At 42.7% G+C, this 18,883-nt stretch overlaps 1 protein-coding gene across 1 annotated transcript in view; it reads right to left on the bottom strand.

The window, feature by feature from the left end:
- Positions 1 to 18,883, bottom strand: part of LOC115192276 (tensin-3-like) — a 76,612-nt gene that overhangs the window by 33,803 nt on the left and 23,926 nt on the right. The window contains exons 3-5 of the mRNA XM_029750589.1: positions 10,913 to 11,034; positions 10,340 to 10,457; positions 10,182 to 10,253 (exon numbers count right to left, since the gene is read on the bottom strand). Coding sequence (XP_029606449.1) covers positions 10,182 to 10,253; positions 10,340 to 10,457; positions 10,913 to 11,034 — 312 coding nt within the window. The remainder of the gene's footprint in view (positions 1 to 10,181; positions 10,254 to 10,339; positions 10,458 to 10,912; positions 11,035 to 18,883) is intronic.

Raw genomic sequence — 18,883 nt, 5'->3', positions numbered from 1 at the left:
GACAGCTGATGTCCTGAAAGAACTGCAAAATCCCTACAAATCAGCTGGGCTAGACAATCTGGACCCTCTCTTTCTAAAATGATCAGCCAAAATTGTTGCAACCCCTATTACTAGCCTATTCAACCTCTCTTTAGTATCGTCTGAGATCCCCAAAGATTGGAACGCTGCCGTGGTCATCTCCCTCTTCAAAGGGGAAGACACCCTAGACACAAACTGTTATAGACCTATATCCATCCTGCCCTGCCTTTCTAAAATCTTTGAAAGCCAAGTTGATAAACAGATCACCGACCATTTAGAATCCCACCGTACCTTCTCCACTATGCAATCTGGTTTCTCAGCTATTCATGGGTGCACTTCAGCCCCGCTCAAGGTCCTAAACAATATCATAACCGTCATCGATAAAAGAACGTACTGTGCAGCTGTCTTCATCGACCTGGCCAAGGCTTTCGACTCTGTCAATCACCGATTTCTTATCGGCAGACTCAATAGCTTTGGCTTCTCAAATGACTGCCTCGCCTGGTTCACCAACTACCTCTCAGAAAGAGTTCAGTGTGTCAAATCGGAGGGTCTATTGTCCGGACCTCTGACAGTCTCTATGGGGGTGCCACGGGGTTCAATTCTCGGGCCAACTCTTTTCTCTGTATATATCAATAATGTTGCTCTCGCTGCTGGTGATTCTCTGATCCACCTCTACGCAGACGACACCATTCTGTATACATCTGGCCCTTCTTTGGACACTGTGCGCCATACAACGCTCCTTCCGTGGCCTCCAACTGCTTTTAAATGCTAGTAAAACTATGTGCGTGCTCTTCAACCGATTGCTGCCCACACCCTCTTGCACGACTAACATCACTACTCTGGGCGGTTCTGACCTAGAATATGAGGACAACTACAAATACCTAGGTGCCTGGTTAGACTGTAAACTCTCCTTCCAGACTCACATTTTAAGCATCTCCAATCCAAAATTAAATCTAGGTTCGGCGTCCTATTTCGCAACAAAGCCTCCTTCACTCATTCCGCCAAACATACCTTCGTAAAACTGACTATCCTACCTATCCTTGACTTTGGCGATGTCATTTACAAAATAGCCCCAACACTGAACTCAGCAAACTGGATGTAGTCTATCACAGTGCCATCTGTTTTGTCACCAAAGCCCCATATACTACCCACCACTGCGACCTGTATGCTCTTGTTGGCTGACCCTCACTACATATCTGTCGCCAAACCCACTGGCTCCAGGTCATCTATAAGTCTTTTCTAACTAAAGCCCCACCTTATCTCAGCTCACTGGTCACCATAGCAACACCCACCCGTACAGAAGAAACTATACTATGAAACCAATATAAATTCTATAAAGCATGATAGTAAAAAGCTTTGGAGCACATTAAATGAAGTTTTGGGCAAAAAAGACAAACTCGACTCCATCATTCATTGAATCACATGCCTCATTCATCACAAAACCCACTGCTGTTGCCAACTAATTTAATGATTTTTTCATTGGCAAGATTAGTAAATTTAGGCATGACATGCCAACAACAAATTATGTACCTTCACCTCCATGCATAACTGACCAAATTATGAAAGACAAGCATTGTAATTTTGAATTCCATAAAAGGAGTGTGGAAGAGATGAACAAATTGTTGTTGTCTATCAACAATGATAAGCCATCTAGGTCTGACAAATTGGATGGGAAATTACTATGGATGATAGCGGACGATATTGCCACTCCTATTATCTCTTTAATCTAAGCCTAGAGGAAAGTGTGTTCCTGGACGGAAACAAAACTCATTCCTGCTACCTAAGAATAGCCAACACTCTTTACTGGCTCAAACAGCCGACCAATCAGGTTGTTACCGACCCTTAGTAAAGCTCTTTTACAGTAAACAAATTAACAACAGATTTTCTGTACGCTTATAGGGAAGGGTATTCAACATGAACGGACAATACTTGAACAAATGACTGATGACTAGCTGAGAGAAATTGATAATAAAAAGATTATTGGAGCAGTTTTGTTAGACTTCAGTGTAGCTTTTGACATTTTCGATCACAATCTGCTGCTGGAAAAACTTGTGTTAGGACTTTACATTCCCTGCTATGTTGTGGATCGAGAGTTACCTGTCCAACAGCACAGAGAGGGTGTTCTTTAACAAGAATTTAAGCTTTCTGCCCATATAAAATATGTCTATGTACTGGGATTTTTTTTTGTTACTTACAACGTCATGCTAATCACATTAAACAGGTCAACATTCACAAAGCCGTGGGGCCAGACGGATTACCAGGACGTGTGCTCAAAGCATGCGTGGACCAACTGGCAAGTGTCATCACAAACATTTTCAACCTCTCCCTGACTGAGTCTGTAATACCTACATGTTTCAAGCAGACCACCATAGTCCCTGTGCCCAAGAAAGCGAAGGTAACCTGACTAAATATCTACCAACCCATAGTACTCACGTTGGTAGCCATGAAGTGTTTAAAAGTTTGGTCATGGCTCACATCAACCCCGTCAACCCGGAAACCCTAGACCCACTTCAATTTGCATACCGCCTCAACAGATCCACAGATGAAGCAATCTCAACTCCCCTCCACACTGCCCTTTCACACCTGGACAAAAGGAACACCTATGTGAGAACGCAGCTCAGCGTTCAACTCCACAGTACCCATAAAGCTCATCACTAAGCTAAGGACCCTGGGACTAAACACCTCCCTCTGCAACTGGATCCTGGACTTCCTGACGGGCCGTCCCCTGGTGGTAAGGGTAGGCAACAACACATCTGTAACGGTGATCCTCAACACTGGTTCCCCTCAGGAGTGTGTGCTTAGTCCTCTCCTGTACTCAATGTTCACCCACGACTGTGTGGCAATCACTAAGTTTGGGAGGAGGTCAGAGACCTGGCAGTGTGGTGCCAGGAAAACAACCTCTCCCTCAATGTGAGCAAGACAGAGGAGCTAATCATGGACTATAGGAAAAGGAAGGCTGAACAGGCCACCATTAACATTGACAGGGCTGAAGTGGAGCGGGTCGAGAGTTTGAAGTTCCTTGGTGTCCACATATCCAATGAAATATCATGGTCCAAACACACCAAGACAGTTGAAAAGAGGGCACGACAGCACCTTTTCCCTCTCAGGAGACTGAAAATATTTTGCATGGGTCAGCAGATCCTCAAAAGGTTGTATGACTGCACCACCGAGACCATCCTGACCGGTTGCACCACCGCCTGGTATGGCAACTGCTTGGCATCTGACTGAACGTCGCTACGGAGTTTTTTGCGTTATTTGTAACTTATTTGATCACTTATTTTGTACATAATGTTGCTGCTACCGTCTCTCATGACCGCCGACGAGTCCGACGTGAAGGATATACTGCTTTCCCGGGACCAGGCCCAAATCCCCGTAATTTGCGTGAAGAGAAAAAGGGGCGGAGGTCGGGCTGCCTTCTGAGAATTCGTAGGCGAGTAAGTATACCCCCACTGCCATCCGTTCTATTGGCCAATGTGCACTCATTGAATAATAAAATCGATATCCTACGAGCAAGATTAAACTACCAACGGAACATTAAAAATTGTAATAACTTATGTTTCGCTATTGTTATTTTACTGCTGCTATTTAATTATTTGTTACTTTTATTTATTATTCTTATTTTTTTAGGTATTTTAAATTTTTTTAACTGCATTGTTGGTTAAGGCCTTGTAAGTAAGCATTTCACTGAAAGGTCTACACCTGTTTTATTCGGCGCATGTGACAAATACAAATGTATTTGATTCGATTTTTAGTGCGTACGGCCCAGTGCATCACTGGGGCCAAGCTTCTTGACATCCAAATCAAATTAAATTTGATTGGTCACATACACATGGTTAGCAGATTTTAATGCGAGTGTAGCGAAATGCTTGTGCTTCTAGTTCTGACAATGCAATAATATCTAACAAGTAATCTAACAAATTCACAACAACTACCTTATACACACAAATGTAAACGGATGAATAAGAATATGTACATATAAATATATGGATGAGGGATGGCCGTGCGGCATAGGCAAGATGCAGTAGATGGTATAGAATACAGTATATGCATGTGAGATGAGTAATGTAGGATATGTAAGCATTATTAAAGTGCCGTTATTTAAAGTGACTAGTGATACCTTTATTAAGTGTATTTATTAAAGTGGCCAGAGATTTGAGTCTGTATGTTGGCAGCATCCTCTCTATGTTAGTCATGGCTGTTTAACAGTCTGATGGCCTTGAGATAGATGTTTTTCAGTTTCTCTGTCCCAGCTTTGATGCAACTGTACTGACCTTGCATTCTGGATGGTAGAAGAGGGAACAGGCAGTGGCTCGGGTGGTTCATGTCCTTGATTATCTTTTTGGCCTTCCTATGACATCGGGTGCTGTAGGTGTCCTGTAGGGCAGACATTGTGCCCCCGGTGATGCATTGTGCAGACTGCACCACCCTCTGGAGAGCCCTATGGTTGCAGGCGGTGCAGGTACCATACCAGGCGGCGATACAGCCCAATAGGATGCTCTCAATTGTGCATCTGTAAAAGTTTATGGGGGTCTTAGGGGCCAAGCCATATTTCTTCAGCCTCCTGAGTTTGAAGAGGCGCTGTTGCACCTTTTTACCCGCTATCTGTGTGGGTGGACCATTTCAGACTGACAATGACGTGTACGCCGAGAAACTTGAAGCTTTTTATCTTCTCCACTGCGGCCCCATTGTCACGGTCGTGATAATGGACGGACCAAGGCGCAGCGTGTGTTGAGTTCCACATCTTTATTTGCAGTGAAAACTTAAACAAAAAACAATAAACATACAACGAACGTGAACTACGTGGTGCTGAATGCGCTCACACAAAACAATATCCCATAAAGCAGGTGGGAACAAATGACAACTTAAGTATGATCCCCAATTAGAGACAACGATAAACAGCTGCCTCTAATTGGGAACCATACTAAAACACCAACATAGAAATATAATGACTAAAACACCCCCGAGTCACGCTCTGACCTATACACCATAGAGAACCCAGAGGGATCTCTATGGTTAGGGCGTGACACCCATCAATGTGGATAGGGGCATGCTCCCTCTGCTGTCCACAGTCAGCTCCTTTGTTTAGTTGACGTTGAGTTTATTTTCATGGCACCACTCCCCCAGGGCCCTCACCTCCTCCCTGTAGGCTGTCTTGTCATTGTTGGTAATCAGGCCTACTACTATTGAGTCGTCTGCAAATTTGATGATTGAGTTGGAGGCGTGCAAGGCCACGCAGTCATGGGTGAACTGGGTGTACAGGAGGGGGTTGAGCACGCACCCTTGTGGGGCCCCTGTGTTGAGAATAAACTAAGTAGAGGTGTTGTTTCCTACCGTCACCACCTGAGGCAGCCCGTCAGAAAGTCCAGGACCCAGTTGCACAGGGCGGGTTTCAGACCCAGGGCCCCGAGCTTAATGATGAGCTTGAAGTGTACTCTGCTGTTGAAGGCTGAGCGATAGTCAATGAACAGCATTCTTACATAGGTATTCCTCTTGTCCAGATGGGATAGGCCACTGTGCAGTGCAATGGCGAATGCATCGTCTGTGGATCTATTGGGTCGGTAAGCAAGTTGAAGTGTGTCTAGGGTGTCAGGTAAGGTAGAGGTAGAGGTGACGCTTAAATGTCTTACTCACGTCAGCCACGGAGAACGAGAGCCCACAGTCCTTGTGAGCGAGCTGCGTTAGTGGCACTGTGTTATCCTCAAAGCGTGAAAAGAAGGTGTTTAGCTTGTCTGGGAGGAAGACATCAGTGTTCACGACGTGGCTGGTTTTCCCTTTGTAATCCATGGATGTCTGTAGACCCTGCCACATACGTCTCGTGTCTGAGCCACTGAATTGCGACTCCCCTTTGTCTCTGTACTGATGGTTTGCCTGTTTGATTGCCTTACCGAGGAATAACTACACTGTTTGTATTCATCCATAATCCCAGTCACCTTGCCATGGTTAAATGCTGTTGTTCGAGCTTTCAGTTTTGCACAAATGCTGCCATCTATCCACGGTTTCTGGTTTGGGTAGGTTTTAATATTCACAGCGGGAACACCATCTTCTATACACTTCCTGATGAACTCAGTCACTGTGTCTGTGTATACGTCCATGTTATTCTTAGAGGCTACCCGGAACATATCCCAGTCCGCGTGATCGAAATAATCTTGAAGCTTGGATTCCGATTGGTCAGACCAGCATTGAATAGATCTTAGCACGGGTACTTCCTGTTTGAGATTCTGCCTATCGGAGTCGTGATTTGATTTGCCAAAGGGAGGGCGGGGGAGGGCCTTGTAGGCATCCCGGAAGAGGGAGTAACAGTGGTTGAGCATTTTAGCAGCTCAAGAACTACAGTCAATGTGTTGGTTGAACTTCAGTAGCGTTTTCCTCAAATTTGCTTTGTTTAAATCCCCAGCTACAATAAATGCGGCCTCAGGATATGTGTTTTCCAGTTTGCACAAAGTCCAGTGTAGTTCCTTGAGGACTGTCATGGTATCGGCTTGAGGGGCAATATATGTAACTGTGACTACTACTATAAGTTATACGGTAGGCATTTGATTATGAGGTATTCTAGGTTGGGTGAACAAAATGACTTGTACGTTAATAGAATCAAACCATGAGTAGTTAATCATGAAACATACACTACCACCTTTCTTTTTCCCGGAGAGTTCTTTATTCCTGTCTGCGTGATGTACCGAGAACCCAGCTGGCTGTATGGATGGGGACAGTATATCTGGAGAGAGTCTTTGTGGCAACAGTTTGGGGAAGGCCCTTTCCTGTTTCAGCATGACAATGCCCCCGTGCACAAAGAAAGGTCCATACAAAAATGCTTTGTCAAGATCAGTGTGGAAGAACTTGACTGGCCTGCACAGAGCCCTGACCTCAACCCCATCGAAAACCTTTGGGATGAACTGGAACGTTGACTGTGAGCCAGGCTTAATCGCCCAACATCAGTGCCCGACCTCACTAATGCTCTTGTTGCTGAATGGTAGAAGTCCCCGCTGCAATGTTCCAACATATAGTGGAAAGCCTTCACAGAAGAATGGAGGCTGTTATAGCAGCAAAGGGGGCACCAAACCCATATTAATGCCCATGATTTTGGAATGAAGTGTTCGACGAGCAGGTGTCCACATACTTTTTGTCATGTAGTGTATGTGGTAGTAGAGTAGTGGCCTGAGGGCACACACTTCGTGTATTGTGAAATCTGTTGTGAATTGTAATATAATGCTTTTTTATTGTATATAACTGCCTTAATTTTGCCAGACCCCAGGAGGTGAAGCTGCTGCCTTGGCAGCTAACAGGGATCCATAATAAAAACAAATAAACACACACACACGCCCACACGCACACACACAAGCTATGTGTCCAGTAACAGTACATACCGAGAGAAGCAGTCATGATCGAGAGACGTTCAGAGGACTATCCCACTGTGTCTATCTGGAGGAAACTGGAGCTGCACACTGCCACAGCTCTGCCTTAAATGAACTGCCTTAATTTTGCCAGACCCCAGGAGGTGAAGCTGCTGCCTTGGCAGCTGACAGGGATCCATAATAAAAACAAATACACTCACACACACACACACACACACACACACACACACACACACACACACACACACACACACACACACACACACACACACACACACACACACACAAGCTATGTGTCCAGTAACAGTACATACCGAGAGAAGCAGTCATGATGGAGAGACGTTCAGAGGACTATCCCACTGTGTCTATCTGGAGGAAACTGGAGCTGCACACTGCCACTTCCACAGCTCTGTCAGCTAAACAGATCTCATCTCTCTTGCTCTCACTCCTCTCTCTCCCCTCCTCTGCTGCTTTCTCTTTCTAAAACTCGGAACTTTTCTCTTTTTCTTTTTACTGAATCCTCTATCACTCTTTTCCTTTCTGTCTCTCCTGGCTCAGCTGGTCTTTTCCATGGGGCTGAAGAATGTTTGTCTGCCTCCCGGCACAAATAAGGGAGTAATTAAAATGAGAGAACTGTCTGTTCTCTCCCTCTTCTCCCACTTTTACTCTCTCACTGCCCCTCTGTCCCCTTTCACTCACTCTCTCCTCTATATTCCATCTCTCTGTCTATTTACTCTGTTGTAAGGCAGCAGTATGTGCTCTGGTTAAACTTCGGTGGTCGTGAGTGAAGTCATTTAGGAACTGGAACATAACACAAAGACTAACCATGTCCCATTCCTATGCTACACTGCACTCTACTCCACTCCACTCCACTCCATTCCTTATTGGAAAATAGTTCTTTGTTCGCTACTGACTTGTTGTGACACTGCTTAAGTATGCATTTTATAGAGGGAGAGAGAGAGAGAGAGAGAGAGAGAGAGAGAGAGAGTATTCCCTCTGTCTATATAGGTTAGGCCCCCTGCCCTCCCCTTCCTCTCACTGACCACTCTGCATTGTCTTCTACAGAGCCTCTGCAATCTGTTTCCTCCAATCAAAAGGCATTCTTGAAGGTCAGGGGTCGCATATTTACTTTTATGGCTATGGAGGGGGTCCAGCTAAGGGTTCTATGAATAATGAATACAAATGAAGAGTAAAATAACAAGGCTGTAGATAGGGAGCAGAAAATAACATGGCTATAGACAGGGAGTACTAGTATCGAGTCGATGTGCAGGGGTACGAGGTCATTGAGGTAGCTACGTACTGTACATATAGGTAGGGTTAAACTGACTAGCAGCAGCATATGTGTGTGTGTGTGTGTGTGTGTGTGTGTGTGTGTGTGTGTGTGTGTGTGTGTGTGTGTGTGTGTGTGTGTGTGTGTGTGTGTGTGTGTGTGTGTGTGTGTGTGTGTGTGTGTGTGTGTGTGCAGAGAGAACAGTCTGTGGCTTGGGTGGCTGGAGTCTTTGACAATTTTTTGGTCCTTCCTCTGACACCGCCTGGTATAGAGGTCCTGGATGGCAGGGAGCTCGGTCCCAGTGATGTACTGGGCTGTACGTACTACACTCTGTAGCGCCTTGCGGTCAGATGCCAAGCAGTTGTCATACCAAGCAGTTGTCATACCAAGCAGTAATGTAGCCAGTCAAGATGCTCTCGATGGTGCAGCTGTTTAACTTTTTTTGTCTTTTCAGCCTGCTGAGGGGGAAGAGGCTTTGTTGTGCCATCTTCACAATTGTGTTGATGTGTTTGGATGTGATTGATCCTTAGTGAAGGAACTTCAAAATTTCGAAACGCTCCACTACAGCCCCATCAATGTGAAAAGGGTCGTGCTCGGCCCTCTGTTTCCTGTGGTGCAAGATCAGCTCCTTAGTCTTACCAACATTGAGGGAGAGGTTGTTGTCCTGGTACCACAATGCCAGGTCTCTGACCTCCTCCCTACAGGATGTCTAACTGTTGTCAGTGATCAGGCCCACCACCGTTGTGCCGTTGGCAAACTTAATGATGTTGTTGGAGTCATGTGTGGCCACTCAACTGTAGTTTTTTTGTATGTGGGCATCCTGCCAACAGAAGTCACTTAATCTCTGTACAGTGGGCTAATTATATCATTATTTACAGTATCAGCTGAACTGGCTTCTGTCAATGGGATAGAATGAGAATGATGTCTTTATTTCCCTGTTACCTCCGGTTTGTCCCAGACTAAAATATCCTAAACAGGACAATGAACACCAATGCATCTCACAAAACCCCTATCTACAGTCACATTTGAGTCATTTAGCAGAAACTCTTAACCAGAGCGACTTACAGGAACAATTAGGGTTACGTGCCTAGCTCAAGGGCACATCAACAGATTGTTCACCTAGTCGGCTCGGGGAGTCAGACCAGAAACCTTTTGTGTACTGACCCAACGCTCTTAACCGCTAGGCTACCTGCCGCCCCACAGGTAGGTGACCCTAGACAAATCCCTCATGCCCATCATTCGGTATTACAAAATGCAACCATGTGCACATCAGCAGTGGAGAGGCCAGGTTCAGAGGGCATACTGGGGGCATAATAGTTAAAGTATAATGGCTTATGCGTACCACTTAAGGATTCCACCCTGCCTCTGAACCTTGTCCAGCACTAATCACAGCTCAAAGGTTTGGGTTCACGCTGGGTGTTCTTTCCAACCAAGCAGGAACATCTCTCTCTCTCTCTCTCTCTCGCTCGCTCACACATAGACACACACAAAAAGCATACAAATACACACACACAAACACACATAGTAACAGAGTATAAATGTACCTTGTGATGTTCTGCTCATCTCCCACTGTCCCTTGCTATGCCTCAGATAAGAGATTGGTGGAAAACTTTTCACTGGGGAAGAGAGAAGATGTCTAATCAGATATGATAGAAGAACACACACACACACATCTTATTTTGTTTTATTGACTGTCTCTTACCATAGGGCGTTGGAGGAGAAACAGGAAATGCTGGTGTGGATGGGACTATGTCACAGCTCTCCGTCACTGGAGTCTGTCCTTCATAGTCCACACTGTTCATCCTGTAGAGACGGCCACGCTGTGAACACACACATGCCGGGCAGACTTGTGATATGTGTGTGTGGCTGTTCTTGCTATTCATGCTGCCCTGCCATGAGAATAGGTGTGAGAGTGCATCCCAAATGGCACCTTATTCCCATTATAGTGCACTACTTTTCCCAGGGCATGCTGGTTAAAATAGCGCACTTTATATGGAATAGGGTGCCATTTGGGACACAGACCAGGAATCTCAGCAATTCAGACAAAACAGCCTGACCACCACAGTTCTTCTGCTTCACACCAACACAAACATGAACTACTGTAGTTTAAATGGAATTCAACATAGATTAACCATGGACATAGACAGGTGTTTTTACTAACCGCATGATCATGACCAAGGTGTATAATGGTGTATAACAGGTGTGTAACCAGTAGGGGGTGGTGTGTTTAACTGGGAGGTTGGTAAGTTGAGGTGTTGTGTGTGTGTGTGTGTACCTGGGAGGGAAAGAGGTTGGGCCTGAAGATCAGAGAGTTTTGGAACGTCTGGGCTCCGCTCCAACCCGGACTATGGAACCCTGGGTAATCTGTGACATCACTGGCCTGTCTGTGCTTCCAGCCTGAAGACAGAAAGACAGATAGAGACAGAGACACACAGAGAGAGAGCGAGACAGAGAGAATAGATCATGTGTGTTTGCTTGCAGCCTTTTTATGAACATGTCCTGCATTAACTCCAGGCTGCAGACAATTGTAGCACTGGCTTTCTTGATGATTTTGTCAAGCTTGTTTAAGTCCTCCTTGGATAAATTCCCTTTAAAGCACGCAATGGCATAGCTCACTACACTCGCCACGACACCACTGTAGAATATGCAAAGCATATTGTCACATACAGTACCAATAAAACGTTTGGACACACCTAACATTCCAGGGTTTTTCTTCATTTGTACAATTTTCTACATTGTAGAATAATAGTGAAGACATCAAAACTATGAAATAACCCATATGGAAACATGTAGTAACCAAAAATGTGTTAAACAAATCAAAATATATTTTAGATTTGAGATTCTTTATAGCCACCCTTGGCCTTGATGACAGCTTTGCACACTCTTGGCATTCTCTCAACCAGCTTCATCAGCTAGTCACCTAAAATGCTTTTCTATTAACAGGTGTGCCTTGTTAAAAGTTAATTTGTGGAATTTATTTTCTTCTTAACGCCTTTGAGCCAATCAGTTGTGTTTTGACAAGATAGGGGTGGTTTACAGAAAATAGACCTATTTGGAAAAAGATCAAGTCCATATTATGGCAAGAACAGCTCAAATAAGCAAAGAGAAACGACAGTCCATCATTACTTTAAGACATGAAGGTCAGTCAATATGGAACATTTATAGAACTTTTAAAGTTTCTTCAAGTGCAGTCGCAAAAACCATCAAGCGCTATGATGAAACTGGCTCTCATGAGGACCGCCACAGGAAAGGAAAATCCAGAGTTATCTCTGCTGCAGAGGACAAGTTCATTAGAGTCACCAGCCTCAGAAATTGCATCCCAAGTAAATGCTTCACAGAGTTCAAGTAACAGACACATCTCAACATCAACTGTTCAGAGGAGACTGCATGAATCAGGCCTTCATGGTCGAATTGCTGCACAAAAAAAACACTACTAAAGGACACCAATCAGAAAAATAGACTTGCTTGGGCCAAGAAATACGAGCAATGGACATTAGACCGGTGGAAATGGGTCCTTTGGTCTGATGAGTCCAAATTTGAGATTTATGGTTCCAACCGCCATGTATGTGAACAGATGATCTCCGCATGTGTGGTTCCCACCGTGAAGCATGGAGGAGGAAATACGATGGTCTGGGGGTGCTTTGCTGGTGACACTGTCAGTGATTTATTTAGAATTCAAGGCACACTTAACCTGCATGGTTACCACAGCATTCTGCAGCGATATGGTTTGGTTCTATATGGTTTGCGCTTAGTAGGACTATAATTTTTTTTCAACAGGACAATGACTCAACACACCTCCAGGCTGTGTAAGGGCTATTTGACCAAGAAGGAGAGTGATGGATTGCTGCATTAGATAACCTGGCCTCCACGATCTCAACCCAATTGAGATGGTTTGAGATGAGTTGGACTGCAGAGTGAAGGAAAAGCAGCCAATAAGTGCTCAGCATATGTGGGAACTCCTTCAAGACTTTTGGAAAAGCATTCCAGGTGAAGCTGGTTGAGAGAATGCCAAGAGTATTCAAAGCTGTCATCAAGGCAAAGGGTGGCTACTTTTAAAATTCTAAAATCAAAAATATATTTGAATTTGTTTAACACTTTTTGTTACTACATGATTCCATATTTTTTATTTCATAGTTTTGATGTCTTCACTATTATTCTACAATGTATAATAAAAATATGAATGAGTAGGTGTGTCCCAACTTTTGACTGGTATTGCACATATTTTTTATGTATTTCCTTCTTTATTTTTTTCCCCAACCCTATCATCCCTCTCTGATTGGAGTGAATTAATTGACAACACTACTTAGGCTTCTGCTTCAGGCTTATACACACTGTATACATTTTATTTACAGTATAATTTACATTAATTATCTTGTTTTTTGTTCGTTTTAGTCCCCCATATATTGTTCAATTCTGTTGTGATGTTTCACAAAAGTTCAAAAAATGTATATTCTCATATTCTCTACAGATTGTACTTTTTTTTTTTTTTGCTAAGAGTATTATTATATTATTTCTCGATTGACTATGACTTCCCAAATCACCCAGCAGTGCTATTTGCAGACTTAGCTCCAAGTAAATGTTACAATTCTTCAACCATTCCTGAACATGCGACCAAAAATAAACTACATATGGGCAGTACCAAAACAAGTGATCTAATGATTCCGTCCCTTCAAATAAAAAATCTGCAGAGCTGGGATGGTTGTATCCTCCATATGTATATATATATATATATATATATATATATATATATATATATATATATTTGACATTATATTTGTTTTAATAATTTTGTATAAAAATTTAAATTGAAAAACTCTAAGCTTTCAATCCAGCGTCATTTTGTTTTTCAGTTCATAAACCATGTGCCATAGAATTGGTACAATGAAAATCTCTTCCCAACTATTTTGCAACCTGCAATGCACAGCTGTCATATAATTTAAAAAACAAGTTGTTAGTTGTAGGCAGGGCCATAAGCAACTAGGTAAACTAGTATATGACTAAAGAGTTAATCAGGGTGATTTTTCCACAAACAGACAGGTATTTTCCTTTCCATGGTCAAGATGTTAACTATTTTTGCTAACTTTCTATTCAAATGTATTGTAGTGAGATAATTTATTTCTTTAGGATATAAATACCTATTTAGTCCACTTCACCGTCAGACCATTTTATTGGTAAACTACATGGTAATGCAAAAGTTGTCTTTTCTTGTCATCCAATAAGTCATGTAGAACACTTACACATTCGGATAAAATTATCGTTAACTAATATCATCACCCCTTTTGAGTTTCTTTGCCCGTTGGAGTAGATACTATATTCCTTCTCTTTTAGCCAGGTAAACTGATCGTGTTTTCTTATTATCCGCTAAGCCATTACAATTATAACTGGCTATACTAATTTCACCATTTGCCATAATGAAATACAAGTTTCAATTCCATTTATCATAATGTTTGTAAACTTATCATTAAAAAGTACCATGATGATTGAGTGTCCCTATAGCTATATTTTCACTGCGACTGAGTAAACCTCCAATTCTTCTCCACTACCCGCTAAAACCTCCACCCATCCCAAGTTGGGTTGTCATCCCATTGACTGGCAGACCACCCCTGCCCACCTGGGTACCAGGGGCCCCCAGAGACTGGGACCCATCCTTTGAAAAGAGCACACTATGCAACCTAGAGAAAAGAAGCAGATCAACAGCCAAAAGCATTTCCAATGCCCACACCTCAAATATACTGTATGTAGTTATAAAAATGATATATATGTTATGTAAAAAATGATTGCATATCTTAATTTGTTTCCACAATTAACGAATAGTATGTGTAATAATGTAGGCCCTTCCTATGAAGGATTGTTACCAATAACTAGGACTGACATTACAAAAATTACATTTACAGCAAGCAATTATTATTTTGCAAAAACAATTATTGTGATTCATCCTACCCTGTCCCTAAGATCATTACCCCATAGCAACATATGTGGGATACACACGCTCTCTCTCCACCCCTCCCCCACAAACAATCACAAGCTCAGATGTTCAACAGTTGTTCCAACCCCAAGCCCAACTCAAGAGGAGACTTGATGTGTGAATGCGTCTACAGTTGTAGCTGTTTGAGAATTGAGCAAGAATTGGGAGATATCTATACAATATGTAAAACTCTCTCTCTGTCACAACTCTTTCCTGCAGACACAAATTGGCTCTGGCTTTTGCAACCATTTTCCTTTTTCACTCATTTAACTCATCCATCAGCACCAACACAACTTCCAGTCCCAGCCTCAACACCAGCACCAACCCTGGACACAGCACCGGCCAACCACAAATGTCCCCTTCATCCAGTAACTGCCAGCTCAGACTCCACCCCTTCCCCTCCCCTAACACAAATAAACATTGTGGACTGAGTGATGTGCTGATTGACTGATGGACTGATTCTCCCGATTCTTTTGTGTTTGATTGACTGCTTTTGTTTTTGCTTTTGTTTGATTGGATGACCATTTGGTTTGCCTAATTTGAATTGATTGCTTATTGTTTGGATTTATTATTTAGAATTTGAAATGAATGATGACTGAATTTTAACTTATTTTACATTTTACCTGTAAAGATTTTTGGAAAAAACAAATGACAAACTATTTATGACAATACATTACATGTCTCATAAGGCCTTATTTTGATGCCTAGCTTTACCCTAATACAGTGGCCAGAAAAAGGCCTGCAAAGTAGGGTTGCAAAATTCTGGTATCTTAGGAACTAAGGCAGGACTCATATACACACACACACATGCACGCACAAACACACATACAGTAAACACACACACACACACACTACGTTCACATCTAGTTAATTGTCATTACACCAGTTTGTTTGTCACATTATCCCCTTGTCCTGATACATAAAGTACAGTTCCAACTGCAACGAATACAGCTATGTTTGCTTAGGCACTGTTACATATAATCCTAGCTGTGAAGACATTTCTTCCAGTCACTTCAAAAGATATGTTTAAGTCAGTTACTGTACTGTACCTATGAGGACCTGATTTTACAGTGCTTATATAAAAGTTCCAAACTTTTGCACCCACTCAGCAAACATAGCGGACAAAGGTGAATAAAGCGTGTCTGTGTTGGAAGCAGTGAACTCTGCTAGGAGAACATACCCAAACCAAACCAAACTATGTGTCACGTCCTGGCCAGTATAGGGTTAATTAGTATTGTAGTTTGGTCAGGACGTGACAGAGGGTATTTGTTTTATGTGGTTCGGGGTGGTGTGTTTTTGTTGAAGGGCATTTGGTTTAAGTATTCCGGGGTTTTTGGGTACTGTTTGGTGTTCTGGTATTCTATGTCTAGTCTAGTATGTCTGTTTCTATGTCTGGTTAATTGGGTTTGGGACTCTCAGTTGAAGGCAGGTGTTGTCTATCTGCCTTTGATTGAGAGTCCCATATATGAGGGTGTGTTTGTTGTTGTGGGTGATTGTGCTGTGTTGAGCTTTGCTTTGCTTTGCTTTGCTTTGCTTTGCTTTGCTTTGCTTTGCTTTGCTTTGCTTTGCTTTGCTTTGCTTTGCTTTGCTTTGCTTTGCTTTGCTTTGCTTTGCTTTGCTTTGCTTTGCTTTGCTTTGCTTTGCTGACTGTCAGTGTATCGTTTGTTTTCTTGTTTGTTGTTTTTGTATTCGTGTTGAATTTCATTAAATGTTCAAGATGAACTCTATCGACTCTGCTGCGTATTGGTCTACCTTTTCCGACGATGATTTCGTTATATCGTCTGAAGACGAAGATATTCGTGACACTGATTAACTCAACTACCTGCGGTTCAGCTCTCTGTCTAAACAGCTGAAAGCTGGCAAAGCTTTATTTTCTTTAGACTGGCCTCTGGCATCATGTCACTGAGTCCTCATGCCAGACAGACAGACAGAGGACTGTTGTACAGTATGTTTCTGAGGGATTCCAATGTAAATGTGTACTGTAACTGAGGAGCTGTACTGTCAGGGTTGGGGAGTAATGGATTACATGTAATCTGTTACATAAAACTAACTGTAATCCGTTACGTTACCAGCAAAAATATAGTAATTTGATTACAGATACTATTGAAAAACTAGATGAACACTTCTAGGATTACTTATAAATTAAAAAAGGATGTTTGAGAAAAAAATTTGGGGACACAATTCTGTTTTCTCAATGACATTCAAATCAGCATTAAAAACAGTTTAAGTTTAAGTTTGTTCCGCCTGAGCGTGTCTGAACACAAGTCAGAGACCACTACGATGACACACCAAATGCGTTGGCTGGATCGTGGGAAACGAGCAGGAATAGGTTTTTGTAGGCAATAGTCCAAGCTATGTCTTCCAACGGTGTGACTGTTATCGGCATCCAAAGATTATACATCCAACTTGAATAAACACTTGGACGCAAGGACAACAGCAGTGGTGTAGTCTAAGGGCGATACGGATATCACTTAATATTAATATCTATATAGCTCATTTATGTGAAAATGTTTTCTATTTCTCTCTTTATTGATGGGAAGGGCCCATAAGGAAGCATTTTGTTTAAAAAAGGTATAATCTTTGTAAATTATATCATAAATAGGACTGGTGGAGTTATGTCACACATGCAGCTAACAAAAATATATGGAAATGACTGCTCTACCCAAAATTACAAACAATTTATTGCAGCATTAACATAAAAATGGAAGAGGCAAGTGCAAGGGGGGAAAAGTAAGGAACTTGTCTGTCGGCCTTGCGTTAAAGACCAAAATACGTTAAAGAAATTTGTGATGAATAAAAAATATACCAGTTTCATTTAAGGACCAAAAAATGGACAGATGTGCCATATACAATACCAGTCAAAAGTTTGGACACGCCTACTCATTCCAGGGTTTTTCTTAATTTGTACTTTTTTATACATTGAAGAATAATAGTGAAGACATCAAAACAATGAAATAACACATATGGAATCATGTAGTAACCAATAAAGTGTTAAACAAACCAAAATGTATTTTATATTTGAAATTCTTCAAATTAGCCACCCTTTGCCTTGATGACAGCTTTGCACACTCTTGGCATTCTCTCAACCAGCTTCATGAGGTAGTCACCTAGAATGCATTTCAATTAACAGGTGTGCCTTAAAAGTACATTTGTGGAATCTCTTTCCTTCTTAATCAGATTGAGGCAATCAATTGTGATAAGGTAGGGGTGGTATACTGAAGATAGCCACTCTTTGAGTTGATGACAGCTTTGCACACTCTTGGCCTTCTCTCAACCAGCTTCATGAGGAATGATTTTACAACAGTCAAGAAGGAGTTCCCACATATGCTGAGCACTTGTTGGCTGCTTTTCCTTCAAGTGCACCTTGAATACTAAATAAATCATAGACAGTGTCACCAGAAAAGCACCCTCCTCATACATGCTTCACGGTGGGAACCACACATGCGGAGATCATCCGTTCACCTACTCTGCGTCTCAGAAAGACACGGCGGTTGAAACCAAAAATATCAAATTTGGACTCATCAGACCAAAGGACAGATTTCCACCGATCTAATGTCCATTGCTCGTATTTCTTGGCCCAAGCAAGTCTCTTCTTATTATTGGTGTCCGTTAGTGGTGGTTTATTTTCAGCAATTGGACCATGAAGGCCTACCAGATGAGCTAAATGCCTTTTATCCTCGCTTCGAGGCAAGCAACACTGAGGCATGCACGAGAGCACCAGATGTTCCGGACGACTGTGTGCTTACGCTCTCCATAGCCGATGTGAGCAAGACTTTTAAACAGGTCAAAATTTACAAAGCCGCGGAGCCAGACGAATTACCAGGACGTGTACTCAAAGCATGCGCGGACCAACTGGCAAGTGTCTTCACTGACATTTTCAACCTCTCCCTGACTGAATCTGTAATTCCTACATGTTTCAAACAGACAACCATAGTCCCTGTGCCCAAGAAAGTGAAGGTAACCTGCCTAAATGATTACCGCCCCGAAGCACTCACATCGGTAGCCATGAAGTGCTTTGAAAGGCTGGTCATGGCTCACATCAACACCATAATGCAGGAAACCCTAGACCCACTCCAAATCGCATACCACCCCAACAGATCCACAGGTGATGCAATCTCAGTCGCACTCCACACTGCCCTTTCCCACCTGGACAAAAGGAATTCCTACATGAGACTGTTGTTCATTGACTACAGCTCAGCATTCAACACCATAGTGCCCACAGTGCTCATCACTAAGCTAAGGACCCTGAGACTACACACCTCCCTCTGAAACTGGATCCTG

The sequence above is a fragment of the Salmo trutta genome, chromosome 4 (genome assembly GCF_901001165.1).
Source record: "Salmo trutta chromosome 4, fSalTru1.1, whole genome shotgun sequence".
In the NCBI taxonomy this organism is placed as follows: domain Eukaryota; kingdom Metazoa; phylum Chordata; class Actinopteri; order Salmoniformes; family Salmonidae; genus Salmo; species Salmo trutta.
The sequence above is the reverse complement of the archived record's forward strand: the minus strand, read 5'-3'. Positions and strand labels throughout refer to the sequence as shown.